The 17142-nt window shown below is 53.7% G+C and overlaps 1 protein-coding gene across 2 annotated transcripts in view; it reads left to right on the forward strand.

Moving 5' to 3' along the window:
• The window catches only part of ADGRA2 (adhesion G protein-coupled receptor A2), a 110806-nt gene that overhangs the window by 88722 nt on the left and 4942 nt on the right, over positions 1–17142 (forward strand). Inside the window, exons 8-18 of one of the 2 annotated variants that reach the window (XM_005286566.4) lie at positions 368–532; positions 4474–4675; positions 5412–5561; positions 6021–6182; positions 6365–6565; positions 6652–6853; positions 7377–7585; positions 12231–12358; positions 14498–14621; positions 15068–15213; positions 15839–15928. In XM_005286566.4, the coding sequence (XP_005286623.3) occupies positions 368–532; positions 4474–4675; positions 5412–5561; positions 6021–6182; positions 6365–6565; positions 6652–6853; positions 7377–7585; positions 12231–12358; positions 14498–14621; positions 15068–15213; positions 15839–15928 (1779 nt within the window). The remainder of the gene's footprint in view (positions 1–367; positions 533–4473; positions 4676–5411; positions 5562–6020; positions 6183–6364; positions 6566–6651; positions 6854–7376; positions 7586–12230; positions 12359–14497; positions 14622–15067; positions 15214–15838; positions 15929–17142) is intronic. The other variant, XM_042840360.2, reaches the window with a different exon arrangement.

The raw sequence follows: 17142 nt of genomic DNA on the forward strand, positions 1-17142 counted from the left end.
ATTTATGGGCTAAATGGCCACGTTTTCTTGTCAGCTGCCACGTCCTCCCCAGAGGTGGCTTCCTTGTGGTGGCATTTGAAATGATCCCTGGGCCTCGGTTTGGGCCCCCACCCCAAAGGAAAGGGACTGCAGGAAAGCGCTGGGTGAGCCCTGGGGAGATGTCTCGCCAGTGGGTTAGCAGTGGGTACGGATGCAGACACGCCTCTGCCTGTCGCTCGATGGGGCCTAGGGCAGTGCCAGGCGTGTCAGCGAGCGCCACTGTCCCTCAGGCCGGGGGAGGAGAGATGCTATGTGTTCTCCTCTCGTGGCCTCCTGGCTTCTCAGATGTGAGCGTTTGCCTTGTCCCTCCCCATCCGTCCCCACCCAGCGAGCTCATCCTCTCCAACATCCACGTCTCTGCCAACGGCGAGTGGGAATGTGCCGTCTCCACCTCCCAGGGCAACGTCAGCAAGAAGGTGGAGATCGTGGTGCTGGAGACGTCGGCCTCGTACTGCCCGGCCGAGAGGGTCACCAACAACCGCGGGGACTTCAGGTCAGAACTGGGGCTGCCGCGCCCCGACGCCCACCCTCCAGCGTCGCTGCCCCACGCCCACTGCCCAGTTACCCGTGGGGGAAAGGGCCTGGGGTAGGGGTGGCCTCTTCACGTTTCCTGCTGGGATCGGTGTGTGGTGAGCGCCCCCAGCAGGGCACCGTGTTGCTGGCACAAGGGGCACTGGGTTTCCCTGTGGGGCTGCTGAGGGTACTGGGTTGCTGGGCCAGCTGCAGTGTAGAGGAGTCCCCTTCGCCAACTGCCCCTACAACCCTGGGGGCATCGGGGGAGTTCCCTCCTCCTTCCTCCATCAGGATGAAGAGTTCGGCTGCCTGGGAGGATCGGAGGGCATGGGGGAAAAGAGGGAAGCACACGGTTTGCCCTGTGAGCCCAATCCCCAGGTCCCTCCAGCCCAGCCTCCAACACCTGGTGCTTCCGAGAAGGGTGGAAAGCTGCACCGTGGGGTGGGGTGTGGCTGGAGATCCCTCCTGATTGATAGTTGGTGTCTGTTTGCAGAGTCCCCCAGCGCCTCTAACTCCAGACAGAGTGTGGGAGGCGGGGGGCCAGGCAGCAGCGCAGCAGGCGTGGGGGTGTCAGGGCTTTTCCACTGGCTTCCCCACTCCTCGGGCTGCAGGCGCAGGGCGGGTGCTGAGACTCAGTCCCGCAGGTGACCCAGCGTCTGGCAGTGATTAGGCAGCCATTGATAGGGAGGCTTCTTTGAAAGGCTTCCCGTGCTGGCAGCGCAGACGGGCTCCAGAAGCAGAGGTGTTGGAATTTCTCTGGCAAGAGACGAAAGGCTTTGGGAGCCCACTGTAACCTCGGCGGGGCCTTCATGGAATATAAATTACTGGTACAGTAAATATGGCTTAAATTAGCAGGACCCCCCGCACGCCCCGCCCCCTCCCCTCCACTCCGCTCTGAGCAGGATATGGAATTAGATAGCTGGGGAAATCAGCGTTCTGCCGCGGGAACTCCCCTGCAGGCCTCTGGCACCCGGAGCTGGGCTGTGTGGAGGACACCCAGCACAGAGGGGCTTGGGGGGTTTACTTGCTACCAGAGGGTTGGGGGAATACGGGTGTGTGTGAGGAGGGTGTAGGGGGCTGAAGGCTGCCAGGGAGTGATACAGGGCAACTGGAGACCTGTGGGGATATAGGCGGGCTTGGGGGAGGGGCACAGGGGCTGCTGGGGGGTGTACAGGGTGGCTTGGGGCCTGAGAGCGAAATGGGCTGCGGTGGGGGGTTCCGGGATTGGAAGGAGTGGGGATATGGGCTGCCAGAAGGATGCAGAGGAGGCCGGTGCCCATGGGGGCATACAGGGGTACAAGGGCAGCAGGCTACCAAGGGGTGGGGAGGATTTAGGGGTCCAGTGGCATTACCAGGCTGTGGGAGCTGCTAGACAGGTGGGGTCCATCCTGCTGAGGGTAGAGGGGCACGGGCAGGGCGGTGTCTGGCACTGGGGCACTAAGGGGCATGAAAGGCTCAGGCAAAGCAGCCCGCCCCATCCACTCTGCCAGCTCCAGCCGGGATCAGCGCTACCTGGGGGGTTTATTTCAGAATAAGCGATGGTGTGAATTTAATGCACAACAGCTCTTCGGGGCGGGGGGGGGGGCACTCCAAGTCAGGGAGAGCATGTCCACGCCAGACAGCTGTTCTAGTCAGTCTCCCCACACAGATGAACCCTTTGACCCTGCAGCCGTATTGGTCCCTTGTAGCCGATTGCCTGATCAGGTTCATTCCAGCCATTGGGTCTCACGATCGGTGCAAAGGACTGTGGGAAGCAGGAAGAATTCTGGGCTTGGATGTCTGCTGAGCGGAACTGGGAGAAGGCATGTGACCTCCATGGGCCTCCCTCCCGTAATCCAGCTGTTGCGGTAGCGGGGGAGCAGGGAGTGGCTCAGAAACCAGATGTTGAAACAGCTGGGCCGAGTCGAGATTTCCAGGAAGGGAAATAAATTACCCCATAAAAATCTCAGCTGCTTTGTGGATTGTCTGAAGTTTTTCTCTTTGTCATGCCCTGCACGCAGCTGGAAACTTTTTCCTGATCCCTCTTGGGATGTTCCCCCCATGCACAGACGCATGCCTGCTCCCCCACTCTGTGCCAGCAGAGCTTCCTTGCTGGTTGCACCCGCCTGGTTCATGGGCGGTTGACCCAGCAGAGCCCCGAGGAAATGGTGCTCGTTAACGTACCAGATGGGGTGCTCATTGGCTGCTTTTGGTCATCGGCGAGCTGAGCCTGGGTGGGGGGTGTCTGTCCAGTTCCCAGCAGACGGGCTAGATCAGTGTTACAAAAGGAGCAAGTGGGCCAACCCCCCTTGCCTTGTGATGACAGGGTTGCCAGTGCTCCGGGTTCTCTGGCTGGCCCCTTCCACCCCTCCCAACCCACCTCCGGCACACAGCCTGAGCTGCTCCCTGCAGCTGCTGAGCCTTCTCAGTTGTCAGCCCATCCCTGGAGGGGCCCTGAGTGCCCCAAGGGAGGGACCGTTGCGCTGGGAGCCTGCCCGCTGCTGTGCTGTGTGCTGGGAGAGCCCCAGGCAGGCTCCCGTTGCCCCCCGGCTCCCTCAGCAGGGCAGTGCGCCCAGCTCTGCACAGCCGGTTTGCATTTCTCCCCCACTGTAGTTATTTTCTCGGGCTTGGGCTCCCTTGAGGCTGGCGGTGGGTTCCCAGGGCTGCAGCAGGGGAGCTGGGAGCGGGGCTAATCACAGCCTAGCCCAGCCGTGGTGCTGACTCAGTGCGCTGCAGGAGGGCTAGGCATTATTTTCCTCTTATCATTCAGGAAATGGAAATTGGCCTGCCTGTGGCCCTTCTCCCCCCGCCCCCCAGTGCTGGCCTGCCTGTCCCCCATCTCTGTCTGCTTGTGGGGCCCCCCCAGCTCCTGCCTGCCTGCCCTCCCCCCGCCTATCCCCCCCTCTGTCTGTCTGGGCTCCAGTGGTCTCTGTAGAAGCCTGTCTCCTAGCTCCGGGTTGGGGGAAGGTGTCTGGACCCCTCCGTCAGTCAGTCTCAGGAGGGGATAGCCTGGGCAGCAGGAGGCCATGCTGCCCCTGCCCACATACTTAGCAGGACACCCTGAGCGGGGAGGGGAGCCTCTGTGGCCCAGTAATAACGTCCAGGGACCGGAGCGGGGCTGGTTGCTGGAGCAGGATAGCACGTTCTCGGCTAAGGCTCTCATCCCTTCCCGAGTTCCGAGAGGCTGGCCAGCCTAGGGACGTACATGCTAGAGAATGCAGCTGAAAATCCCCCCTGCAGGATCTACCTGCCTGCTTAGATTTAACCTGCTTCCACACATGCTAAGTGGTGAGTGCTGCGGGCCTGGGACTGACAGACGGAGCGGGCTGCTGTGGCTGGGAGTCAGGGCTCGGGGGTTCCCTGGTTGGCATTGCCACTGGCCTTTGGCCAAGTCCTTCTCCTGTCAGGGCAGCCTGGACAGCCGGAGCAGAAGGTGCTTGGAGGAGGCAGGCGCTGCAGCTGCTGCTGTTGTTTTAAATGTCATTCTTTACGGTGCTCCAAAGCACATAGCACAGGGGCCAAGGCGCTCCTCGGTTACCCTTTATTATTGTAGTGTCTGCAGGCCAGGGCTGGGGATCAAGGCCCCATAGAGCTAGGCACGCCGAGACCAGACACTGCCCCAGCTCCCAACCCAGGATTTGGGCAGCATGCAGCGGGGCGAATTAGCCCACAAACCGGGGTGGGGAGGTGTTAGCGGGACGGCAGCCGGACCAGTCCCCAGTGCAGGTACCTGCCAACTCTATGGCGAAGGGTTTCCAGCATGGACTGAAAAGGGACAATTAGGGGGCTCTGTGGATTTTGGTGGGGATCCTTCCTATCACAGGGGTGGCAGGAGAGAGAACAGGGAGGATGCTAAGGGGGGCGCTGGGCAATGGAGAACGGTGTATCGGGGGCCTTGCAGGCCGAGCATGTTCTCACTGCGCGCCTCCCCTTTTCGTCTAGGTGGCCCCGCACCTTGGCCGGTATCACTGCCTACCAGTCCTGCCTGCAGTACCCCTTCACCTCGCTGGCCGCGAACGGGAGCCCTGTGGCGGAGAAGCAGGCGTCGCGGCGCTGCGACCGCATGGGGCGCTGGGAGGAGGGTGACTACTCGCACTGCCTGTACACCAACGACATCACCCGCGTGCTCTACACCTTTGTGCTGGTGAGTGGGGCCTGGCTGAGACACAGGGAAGGAAACAGTTTCCTCTTCGCCCATCCAGGCTGCCTCTTGACGGCATGCGTCATCTGTCTGTCTATCTGTCTGTCTGCAGTATGCATCTGGATGCGTGCATCTCTGTCTGTCCATCTGCTTGCTTCTCTGTCCATCTGCAGTGTGCATCTGTCTGCCCGCCAGCCTGTCTGTCCATTTGCAGCCTGCATTCCTCTGCCTGCCTGTCCGTCTGTCTGCAGTATGCATTTTGCCTGCCTGTGTCTCTAGCCATCTGCAGTGTGCATCTGTCTGCTTGCCAGCCTGTCTGTCTGTCCTGCACACGCACTGCGCTGCCTCCCGGCCCCCTGCTTCCCACGGGGCGGCGTTTGTAGCCTTACTCACATACTCTGTCCGGAGTTAGAGGTGCTGGGGGACTCTGCAGACAGACTCCAAGTATCAACCAGGAGGGCAGGACTGGCGCCGCTGGGCTTCCATCTGCAGCGCCTCTAACTCCAGACAGAGCGTTTGCCTGCCAGCCTATCTGTCCATCTGTCTGCCTGTCATGTTTCCAGGCGAGTGTGGCCATGGTATGTCTGTGCCAATTGCAGGCTGCAGTGCCATTCAGTGACCCTTCTGTAGATCAGGGCATTTCTGAGGCAGTCTCTGCCCCAGCTGCCTGGCATGGTTGTGTTGGGCTAGCAGGAGTGGGGTATTGACCCAGTTGGTGACTCCCCCATTGCCCCTGCAGATGCCCATCAATGCCTCCAATGCCCTGACGCTGGCGCACCAGCTGCGCGTGTACACAGCTGAGGCTGCCAACTTCTCCGACATGATGGACGTCATCTATGTGGCCCAGATGATCGAGAAGTTCATTGGCTACGTGGACCAGATCAAACAGGTACGGCTTTCTCCCTTGCCCCAGCTGCCCGTCACGAGCCCTCTCTGCACAGCTCTTCCCAACCCTCTGCCCCAGTTCTCCCTCTTCCCCTCCACATGGTGCTGTCCATGAGCACTCAGCTCCTCATCCCAGTGCCAACGTGCCTGTGAGCAGAGCCCAGCCTGGGGGTCGAGTGCTTCAGGTATTCCCCTCCTCCAGCCCGTGAGCCCCTGCCCAGAGCAGTCATTGTCCTCCAGCCAGGCAGAGTATCCCCCAGCCCCCTTTTAGGCCTCTCTGCAGGCCCCGGCTGGCCCTCACACCCACCTAGAGACAGGCTGATGTCACCACCCCAAGAGGGAGGCTGCGGCACACAGGTGGAGGGACCATCCTATGCTCCAAATGCCCCTGGGGAATCTTCCTTGAATCCCTGGGGCTGGGTGTGTCAGAGCCCACAACAACGACCTCTGTGCTCCCCTCCAGCTCCCAGATGTCATGGTGGAGATGGCAAGTAACATGATGCTGGTGGATGACCACATCCTGTGGATGGCTCAGATTGAGGACAAGGCCTGCACCAGCATCGTCCGCTCCTTGGAGAAGATCGCGGGCTACGTGCTTAGCAGCAACTCGCAGCATGTGGCAGTGGTAGGGCCCCAGGGCTGGGGAGCTGGGCAGGACTGGGGGGAGCTCAGGGCTGGAATAGCAGGGGCTGGGGGTCAGCACTGAGGGGCGCTGGGGGAGAGTGGCCTGGCCTCTGCCTCCAAGGCCGCTAGGCTCTGTGTGGTGGGTGCCCTGCTAACGCCCTGGCTGCTTTGCGCCCTCGGCAGAACTCGAGGAACATCGCCTTCGAGGCCTACTTGATCAAGCCAGAGAGCTACACGGGGCTGAGCTGCACGGCCTTCCAGAAGCGAGACAGTGGGCACCCATCGCTGCAGGAGCAGGAGGCCGAGCCGCTGGCTGACCAGCAGCTGAAGTTCAGGTGTACCACGGGCCGTCCCAACATCTCGCTAGCCAACTTCCACATCAAGGTACTGGGGGGTGGCGATGGGGAGAGGGGGGGCCTGAGAGTTGCGCCGTCTGGGGCCTGCTAACCTGTTGCTCCCTGTCCCCTCAGAACAGCATCGCTCTGGCCTCCATCCAGCTGCCCCCCAGCCTGTTCTCCACCTCGGCCCCGTACTCCCTGCCCCAGGCCTGCAAGGTCCAGTTCCTGGTGTTCCGGAACGGCAAGCTCTTCCGCAGCACCGGCAACTCCTCCCGCCTAGCCGACAACGGCAAGCGCCGCAGCGTGGCCACCCCCGTGATCTACGCCGGGACACGTAAGGGGCCCTAGCCTGGCACTGCTGCAGGGGGACAGGGACATTCAATGGGCTCTGCAGTGTCAGGGGGCTACAAGAGAGGCTGCTGTCGTCTAGTCAGACTGCCCCACACTGGAGCCCACGTCTTCCTCCCCCGGGGGGCTGTGCACCTCTCAGCAGCTCAGACTTTCCCATCCCATGAACCAGATGTGAAGCCGTAGGGGCCCCTGCTGGCCAAACTTATCTGGAAGGAGAGCAGCTGGCCTCTCCCCTGGCCATGGGGAGTCTGGGGGGGGCACCGCCGTGGCAGCATGCAGAGGCCACGGGCCTGCCTTCCACTAAGCATTGGTTGCTGCTGCTTTACTCTCCCCTTGTGCGTCAGGTAGGATGTTGCTTAGCCGGGTCCCAGGAGGCAGCTGCAGAGCAGGCTACCCCAGGTCTGGCCCTGCCTGGGGCCCTGGGCAGCAGGGAGTGGAATGAGAAAGTGAGGGATGAGCCCATGGAGTGCATCTGCTCAGCCGTTCTCCTCCCTTTCCCTCCCCAGATGGCTGTGGGGTCAGTAACCTCACTGAGCCCGTCGCTGTCTCGCTGCGCCACTTCAGGGAAGGGGCCGACCCCATGCCTGCCCACTGGAACTTCGAAGTGCTGGGGGGCAACGGGGGCTGGAGCGCCGAGGGCTGTCAGCTGGCCCACCAGGAGCCCAACATCACCACCCTGCTCGGCCGGCACCTGAATAACTTTGCAGTGCTCATGGTAGGGAGGGGTGTGCTGGGGTTCCTGGGGGGCAGGAGAGGGAGGGGAGACTCTGGCCTCCTGCCTGAAGTAGACTAGGGGTGTTATCTTGGGGGGCCGGCAACTGCTCTCTTCTCTTCACACAGTGGCTCCAAAGCATCACACCATGTTTGCCCTACATTTATCCTACCCCCTCTCATAAGAACATAAGAGTGGCCGTAGTGGGTCAGACCAAAGGTCCATCAAGCCCAGTATCCCGTCCTCTGACAGTGGCCAATGGCAGGTGCCCAAAGGGAATGAACAGACAGGTTATCATCAAGTGATCCATGCCCTGTCACCAATTCCCAGCTTCTGGCAAACAGAGGTTAGGGACGCCATTCCTGCCCATCCTGGCTAATAGCCATCGATGGCCCTATCTTCCATGAATCTATCTAACTCCCTTTTGAACCCCGTTATAGTATTGGCCTTCACAAAACCCTCTGGCAAGGAGTTCCAGAGATTGACAGTGCGTTGTGTGAAAAAATACTTTCTTGTGTTTGTTTTAAACCTGCTACCTATTAATTTCATTTGGTGGGCCCTTGTTCTTGTATTATGAGAAGGAGTAAATAACACTTCCTTATTTACTTTATACCGCTCATGATTTTATAGACCTCTATCATATCCCCCACCTTTAGTTGCCTCTTTTCCAAGCTGAAAAGTCCCAGTCTTATTAATCTCTCCTCATACAGAAGCTGTTCCATAGCCCTAATCATTTTTGTTGCCCTTTTCTGAACCTTTTCCAATTCCAGTATATCTTTTTGAGATCGGGTGACCACATCTGCATGCAGTATTCAAGGTGTGGGCGTATCATGGATTTATATAGAGGCAGTATGATATTTTCTGTCTTATTATCTATACCTTTCTTGATGATTCCCAACATTCTGTTCGCTTTCTTGACTGCCGCTGCGCATTGAATGGATGTTTTCAGAGAACTATCCACAATGACTCCAAGATCTCTTTCTTGAGTGGTAACAGCTAATTTAGACTTCATCATTGTATACGTATAGTTGGGATTTTGTTTTCCAATGTGCATTACTTTGCATTTATCAACATTAAATTTCATCTGCCGTTTTGTTGCCCAGTCACCCAGTTTTGTGAGATCTTTTTGTAGCTCTTTGCAGTCTGCCTGGGGCTTAACTATCTTGAGTAGTTTAGTATCATCTGCAAATTTTGCCACCTCAATGTTTACCCCTTTTTCCAGATTGTTTATGAGTATGTTGAATAGGACCGATCCCAGAACAGACCCCTGGGGAACACCACTATTTACTTCTTTCCATTCTGAAAACCGACCATTTATTCCTACCCTTCGTTTCCTATCTTTTAATGAGTTACTGATCCATGAGAGAACCTTCCCTCTTATCCCATGACTGCTTATTTTGCTTAAGAGCCTTTGATGAGGGACCTTGTCAAAGGCTTTCTTAAAATCTAAATACATTATATCCACTGGATCTCCTTTGTCCGCTTATTTGTTGACCCCCTCAAAGAATTCTAGTGGATTGGTGAGGCATGTTTTCCCTTTACAAAAACCATGTTGACTATTTCCCAACAAATTATGTTGATCGATGTGTTTGACAATTTTGTTCTTTACGATAGTTTCAACCAATTTGCCCGGTACTAAGGTGAGGCTTACTGGCCTGTAGTTGCCAGGGTCACCTCTGGAGCCCTTTTAAAAATTGGCGTCACATTAGCTATTCTCCAGTCGTTTGGTACAGTAGCTGATTTAAATGATAGGTTACAGATGACCGTTAGTAGTCCTACAATTTCACATTTGAGTTTCTTCAGAACTCTTGGGTGAACACCATCAGGTCCTGGAGACTTATTACTGTTTAGTTCATCAGTTTGTTCCAAAAACCACCTCTACTGACACCTCAATTTGGGACAGTTCCTCAGATCTGTCACCCAAAATGAATGGCTCAGGTTTGGGAATCTCCTTCACATCCTCAACAGGGAAGCCCGAAGCAAAGAATTCATTTAGTTTCTCTGCAATGGCCCGATCGTCCTTGAGTGCTCCTTTAGCATCTCCATCGTGCAGTGGCCCCACTGATTATTGAGCAGGCTTCCTGCTTCTGATACATTTAAAAAAAAATTTTGCTATTACTTTTGGAGTCTTTGGCTAGCTGTTCTTCAAATTCATTTTTGGTCTTTCTAATTATATTTTTACACGGCAGTTGCCAGAGTTTATGCCCTTTTCTATTTTCCTCATTAGGATTTATCTTCCAGTTTTTAAAGGATGCCTTTTTGCCTCTCACCGCTTCTTTTACTTTGTTGTTTAACCACAGTGGCTCTTTTTTGGTTCTCTTACTAGGTTTTTTAATTTGGGGTATACATTTAAGTTGAGCCTCTATTATGGTGTCTTTAAAAAGTCTCCACGTGGCTTGCAGGGATTTCACTGTTTGTGCTGTAACTTTTAATTTCTGTTTCACTAACCTCCTCATTTTTGTGTAGTTCCCCTTTATGAAATTAAATGCGACAGTGTTGGGCCGCTGTGGAGGTTTCCCCGCCACAAGGATGTTAAATGTAATTATATTATGGTCACTATTACCAAGCGGTCCAGTTATATTCACCTCTTGGACCTGATCCTGTGCTGCACTTAAGACTAAATCAAGAATTGCCTCTCTTTTGGTGGGTTCCTGGACCAGCTGCTCCAAGAAGCAGTCATTTAAGGTGTCAAGAAACTTTATCTCAGCATCCCTTCCTGAAGTGACATGTACCCAGTCAATATGGGGATAGTTGAACTCCCCCATTATTATTATTGAGTTTTTTATTTTAATAGCCTCTCTAATCTCCCTGAGCATTTCAGAGTCACTATCACATCCTAGTCAGGTGGTCTGTAATATATCCCTACTGCTATATTCTTATTTTTTGAGCATGGAATTACTATCCATGGAGATTCTATAGTACAATTTAGTTCATTTAAGATTTTTATTTCATTTGATTCTACGCTTTCTTTCACATACAGTACCACTCCTGCACCAGCACGACCTGTTCTGTCCTTCCGATATATTTTGTACCCTGGTATTACTGTGTCCCATTGATTATCCTCATTCCACCAGGTTTTTGTGATGCCTATTATATCGATATGCTCATTTAATTCTAGGCACTTTAGTTCACCCATCTTATTATTTAGACTTCTAGCATTGGTACAGAAGGACTTTAAAAACTTGTCATTTTTTGGCTGTCCCTTATTGCATGACGTAATTGAATGGGACTTTTTTTCATTTGACTGTTTCTCATCAAATCCTCCCTGTATTTTATCATTTTCCATCCTCTCCTCCTTATTAGGACATACAGTTATAGATCCTACCCTAAGGGATGTCCGAACCACATGCTCCTCCGCACCCGTCGGCTTTCCCCCAGCCCTTGTTTAAAAACTGTTCTACGACCTTTTTAATTTTAAACGCCAACAATTTGGTTTAGGTGGAGCCCATCCTTCTGTATAGGCTTCCCCGGTTCCTAAAAATATAAACCCCTCCTCCCTACACCATCATCTCATTCACGCATTGAGACTCTGCAGTTCTGCCTAACTGGCCCTGCGTGTGGAACTGGAAGCATGTCAGAGAATGCTACCATGGAGGTCCTGGACTTCAGTCTCTTACCTAGCAGCCTAAATTTGGCTTCCAGGACCTCTCTCCTATCCTTCCCCATGTCGCTGGTACCTACATGTACCACGACCACCGGCTCCTCCCCAACACTACACATAAGCCTATCTAGATGTCTTGAGAGATCCGCAACCTTTGCACCAGGCAGGCAAGTCACCACGCGGTTCTCCCAGTCATCGCAAACCCAGCTATCTATGTTTCTAATGATCGAATCCCCTATTACTACTAATACCTGTCTCTTCCTAATAACTGGAGTTCCCTCCCCTGGAGAGGTATCCTCAGTGCAAGAGGATATCATGACATCATCTGGGAGGAGGGTCTCAACTAAGGGAACGTTTCCCTCTGCTCCAGTTGGATGTTCTCCTTCCCTGAGACTCTCATCCTCCTCAACAGCACAGAGGCTGTCAGACCAGGAGTGGGACCGTTCTACTGTCCCGGAAAGTCTCATCTATGTACCTCTTTGTCTGCCTTAGCTCCTCCAGCTCAGCCCCTCTGGTCTCCAAAGCCCGTACATGGTCTCTGAGGGCCAGGAGCTCCTTGCACCGAATGCATCCATACGCCACCTGCCCATAGGGCAGGTAGTCATACATGCTGCATTGGGTGCAATAAGCTGGGTAGCTCCCACTCTGTTGCTGGACTTCTGCCTGCATTCTCTTTTTACTCCTGAAGCTTGTTCCCTTGTTGGTGCTTTGTTTTTATCAAGCGGTGTTTTGACCTTTAAGTGCAAAGAATGTTAGGTGTATCTAGCCCCTGTAATCTCCCTCGCCAAACTCCCATTAGCTGCTCCTGTTCGTTAGCTCCCCCCACCCCTTCCAGGTGGCCTGCAAGGAAGAGGAGTGTTCCCAGGTGGCAGAGGGGAGCATAATGGTCATTGTCCGCTCACGCACAGGATATGGGCTGAGGCAGCAGCAATCCCCTGTGGCCCTGGCATGGCGGTCTTGCCTTAGCCAGCTTACGAGCAGCCCCCTAACCCCTCTGCTGGGTGGAGCCAGATGTAGATGTGAAACTAATTTTGTTTTTGTAACTAGGAACTCAGCAATTTCCCCAGTGAGGCACCAGGCCCAGCCGAGGTTCTGCATCCTGTTCTTTACACCTGCACTGCCCTCCTGCTGCTGTGCTTGTTCACCACCATCATCACTTACATCATCAACCACAGGTGAGCTGGGGCTGCAGCAGGGACGTGGTGCTGTACTCTGTTAACCAGCTGCCACTTTCAACTCAGAGGTGGCTGCACTTGAGTGGTTTGGGGCTGAAAGGTAGATAAATACGCTCTGGCCCTTGGCCATAGACAGTGGCAGCTGGGGGAATGAGGGACCTGTCCACCAGCTTGGATTTGTTTCAGACTCACTGAGGCACTAGCCAGCAGCCAGAGCAGGATTAAGGCACTTCCTGTCAAATAGATCTTTAGGAGACTTTGCTCCAAGGTGTTTTTAGTGGAGTGAGAACCCCCTGGGCTCCTGACAGAGGACACCAGAGTCAGTCCAACAAATCCTTCTTTATTGTTCCCCGCTGCACAGTAATGCATGCAGCAGTCATCTTTCCACGGTAGAGTGCTCACACCCCAGATCTAGACGTTGGCGTCAGCAATCCTATTTTAAAAATCAAACTAAGGGTACATATGGTGTAACCCTTACCACCACCCACTGAGAACCAAGTCACCAGAGAGCTGGGAAACCAGACACTCACTCACTGGTCTAGCTAACTATAACGACAGTGCTGATTTTGGTATGGAGAATAGGCTGTGCTTGGTAATCGTTAATTTGACCCCCTTCTGACTAAACCTGAGTGGCAGTGGGACCACAGGGCCCCCGTATTGAGTGGGCATCCCTCCTACACGGAGACAGAGATGCATATGCCAAACCTGAGAGGCACTGTCCAATCCCCAGGCCGTGCCTTGTTTTCCTGCAGCTCTGCCATGAAAAATGGTAGCCTTAACTCTAAATGCTGTAGTTACTGCAAATGGGTCTCTCTGCTTCACTATGGATTCTAGTCCAGTTGGTCTCTAGGATCAGAACTGGTTCATAGACTGGAGCACATTTTCCTTACGCAAACAAGATTTTAGGGGCCACACCCTTAGGAGTGTTGTAAAATAGGGATTGAATCCATCCGTTCTCCCACTCTTGACTTTGGTAAATTGGCAGGCGCAGGGACCAGCTGGGCCCTGGTGTAGAGCGCCCAGCACGAGGGGGAGCCCTGAGGTGCTCCTTCCATCCATAGAATACACCTAGGAGGAGGAGCTAAAAGTCTAGCCCCCAGAGGTGCGTAGCGTTCACTGCAGCCTGCCCATTTGTACTCTGCTTTTCGGACATCCGTACCGTTACCCATCACCCTGCCGTCCTGGCCGGTGGGCCTGTGGGCGAGTTCTCCAGCTCTCTTCTCGGTCTGCTTCTCATCCTCTCGGGAATCAGCAAATTCTCCTCTTGGGGGTGCTTAAAATCCTTCAGGCCTCAAGTTTCCTCCAATAAAGCCCAAACCGATCAGCCACTGGAGAGCCACGCCAGTTACCCTCTCTATTTCTTGCTAACCCCTTGCAGGTTAAGGAATCCGGCACGGTTTAGTTCAAGTAACAGCACTGGTATTTAGCAGCCGAATTACTTAAATATTGATTCCTGCCAGACCAAAAACCTTGCACAATGCTGACGCCTTACAAAACATACATGTTTTAATAAACCTTGAATGTTTACGTCACTGTAATGAAAATAAATTTATTTAAAGTTACAGCATTATACCTTGTTTATCAATAATTGGTTTTTGTTTATTTTAAACAATGGTGTGTTTTCTTCAATATTAACACAGTAGCATCACGGCTTGACTTGTAAAAAGCCTCACATGTAAAGTCTGGAGTTTTTCCTGACACCAGACCAAATGCACAGGCATTTTCTGAGCCATCTGTACGTGCAGAGTTCCAGAGGTGGGAGTCCAGCTATTATCTTTTCTCCTAAAAATTACAGCTCAGAATAGTTGTGTGGCATGCTTAAAGAGGTAAACGACCCTCTGACAGTCTTAGTAAAACAATTCCAAAGAGATTGCGAAAGCTTCTCTTACAGCAACTAATCCAGGGTTACTGGGTACAGTGTTGCTGTTATTGACTCCTCTCTCCGAGGCGGTCCTCGGAGAGGACCTCCAAGGTACCTAGTACTATTATAATTCAGGTAAATGCTCAACCCTGCCTCAGTAGTAGCACGTGTAGTACCTGTTTGCTAGAAGGGACTTTCAGAACACACAGCACGGTAGTGGTGAATTTAACCCCTCCAAGACAGCAGCTAATCACCACTGCCGCGCACCTCTCTTTCAGCACCATTCAGATCTCCCGGAAGTGCTGGCACATGCTGCTTAACCTCTGTTTCTACATCGCCATGACATCGGCCGTGTTTGCGGGAGGCATCACTCTGACCAACTACATGATTGTCTGCCAAGCAGTAAGTACAGCTGGTCCGGACCTAGCTGTAGACAGCCCTAGGGAAAGCAGACTTGCGTTCAAAGCGATGAGCCCAGGTTAGACGGGAGGAACATTATTCCCGGAGGCTCCATGACAGACCACTACCCCGTGTGTCACAACTGGCAGCATCCACTTCCGAGGGGCCCACACCGGGAAAGGCAGATACACTCCTCAGGAAGCGCTTCAGGTCCGGGCAGAGGCGATTGCTTCTTCCGGTGCCGAGTACATTAGAAACACAGACGCAAGAGAAAAAGGGCAGCAGCAGCTGCAATGCAGTTAGCAGAGCAGGCTGAAGTTCCCCCCCACATTGACTGCAGCCAGCCATTGTAACAGTAATTTATTGGTATCTGAATCTAATGACTCCTAGCAGGAATACGCACACCTATGCCCGCTGACCTGACCGCTTTGTAACCTCTGGCCCTGTAGGTCGGCATCATTTTGCACTACTCCTCCTTATCCACTCTTCTGTGGATGGCAGTGAAGGCCAGAGTCATCTACAAGGAGGTGACGTGGAAGGCGCCGCAGCAGCAGGAAGGGGACGTGCCGCAGCCAGCCCCTCGGCCCATGCTACGGTACAGATGTTGCTCTTTGGTGCAGCTATTACTAGTTTGAAGTGAATGCCAAGAGACACGCTCAGGAGAAAGCCACAGGGAGTAGCACCCAGCCTGTCTCATTCACTGCCCAGCAGCTAGCATCAGAGCACTTAAGCGAGAGGTTTTCAATTTTGACATGCATTGCAGCTGTCTTTCCTTGAAAAGTACCCATGTGCTTAGTGTTACCTAATACAGACACTTCTTTTCGAGCCCATTTTCATCGCTTCTCTGGCTGGGCAATTTTCCTCAATTACAGCTTTCTAGCCCCCACCCTAGTGTCACTATCACTGTGGTTTTTTTTAAAGGGTGCCACCTCTTTGTAAGGAGAGGAAAGTGTAGTTCTTTCCCCAGATCCTCCGTCTCAAAGACGGCAGAGCCGAGTTGTTCAAACTTCCCCCAAAACGTCAGTCACATGTGGAAGAGTTCAGCCCCCAGGACGAGAGATTTAGAAAGTTACAAGCGATCGACGGGACTGAGAACGATTAGGCAACCCGCAGTGTAATCCAGCTGGCATAAAGGGAGTAACAGCTGCAAATAGGCACAGTCCTAATTGATACCCTGTCACCCCCGGGGAATGTAAACTGTGGCTTTGTTCATGTTACAGATTCTATCTGATTGCTGGCGGGATCCCCCTCATCATCTGTGGGATCACAGCGGCTGTCAATATCCACAATTACCAAGATAACAACCCCTAGTAAGTGCTACAGGAGCAGGGAATTGTTCCTCCCTTACCACCTTGCTGCCTCCTTCTTCAGGCACTAGTGCTTAGCCTCGGGGGAGGAGAGGGGGCCTGGTCGGGAAAGGCCGATGTGGCAGTGTAGAACAGAGACATGCAGAGAAGCTAAAACCCACCATGCAAGGACGCAATCCACTCTCTTATTTCAAGGGCAGGTCAGAATCCATCACTTGTGCTCTTGCATATCCTATAGTTGCAGCTGAAGGTTACCCTCAGGCTGCCAGAGAACGGTTTCCCGACAGCATGCTCCATTAATGAGCACCTGTAAGGGGCAAGCACCTCAGCACCCATAGGAAATGGGTGCTGGAAAGTGAGTTATTTCTGAACCAGAAATGAATGATCTTTCTGTGCCATGATCCAACCCAATTAAATGCAATCGGCCAAGAAACCAGGCAAATGTGTATTGTTTGCAAAGGTGAGAGCTAAACAGGGAATTATGTTCTATGACAGTGAAGGGGAAATGCCTTTGTAAGCTTTTGAATCTACTCCTACAACACCCCATTGACCCCCACTCTTTCTTTAGTGACTACTGACGCTGTTCCTGAACAATGCACAAGCCTTTGTGTTTGGGGGTTACACGCTGTGTGCTGAGCTTGTCTGTCTGTCTGATTGGTTGTTTGAAGGACCGTGTGCTGTGGCTGGCAGGTGAAAGCTGTGAGCTTCAACGGAGGGCCTGAAAGCTAGAAGTCTCTGTCGATTGGCCGAGCCTTAGGCAGTGGGTGGGGCTGTCAAGCAGGCCAGGGCTATATTCAGCAGTGCGCAAGCACCCAGGGAGCTTGGCAAACAGGGGCTGCTAACAGGGAGTTTCTCAGGGGAGGGCGGAGGAGCGAGGGCCCCTGGCTGTTGGTCAAGACCTCTTGATTCAAATAAAACCCTGTCAGCAACTAGGAGACCATGCAGGCAGAAGCCCAGCAGGTATGACTGCCTGCCCTGTGAGCAGGTGGCAGCTGTTTGCATTCAGTGCAAGGAGCTCCTGGCCCTCTGAGACCGCGTTCGGGCTTTGGAGGCCTGGGTGGTGGGATTGGAGAAGCTGAGGGAGGCAGCGAAGTACGTTGATGGGGCCTACAAGGACACTAGAAGTGTCCCACCTCCGGTCGGACAGCCCTTCCCCGTTGAGGAGGATGAAAGGGCCAGGGAAGCGGAACAGTCAACCAGAGCAGAGGTGATCCATA

This window comes from Chrysemys picta, chromosome 2 (genome assembly GCF_011386835.1).
Source record: "Chrysemys picta bellii isolate R12L10 chromosome 2, ASM1138683v2, whole genome shotgun sequence".
NCBI classification, from domain to species: domain Eukaryota; kingdom Metazoa; phylum Chordata; order Testudines; family Emydidae; genus Chrysemys; species Chrysemys picta.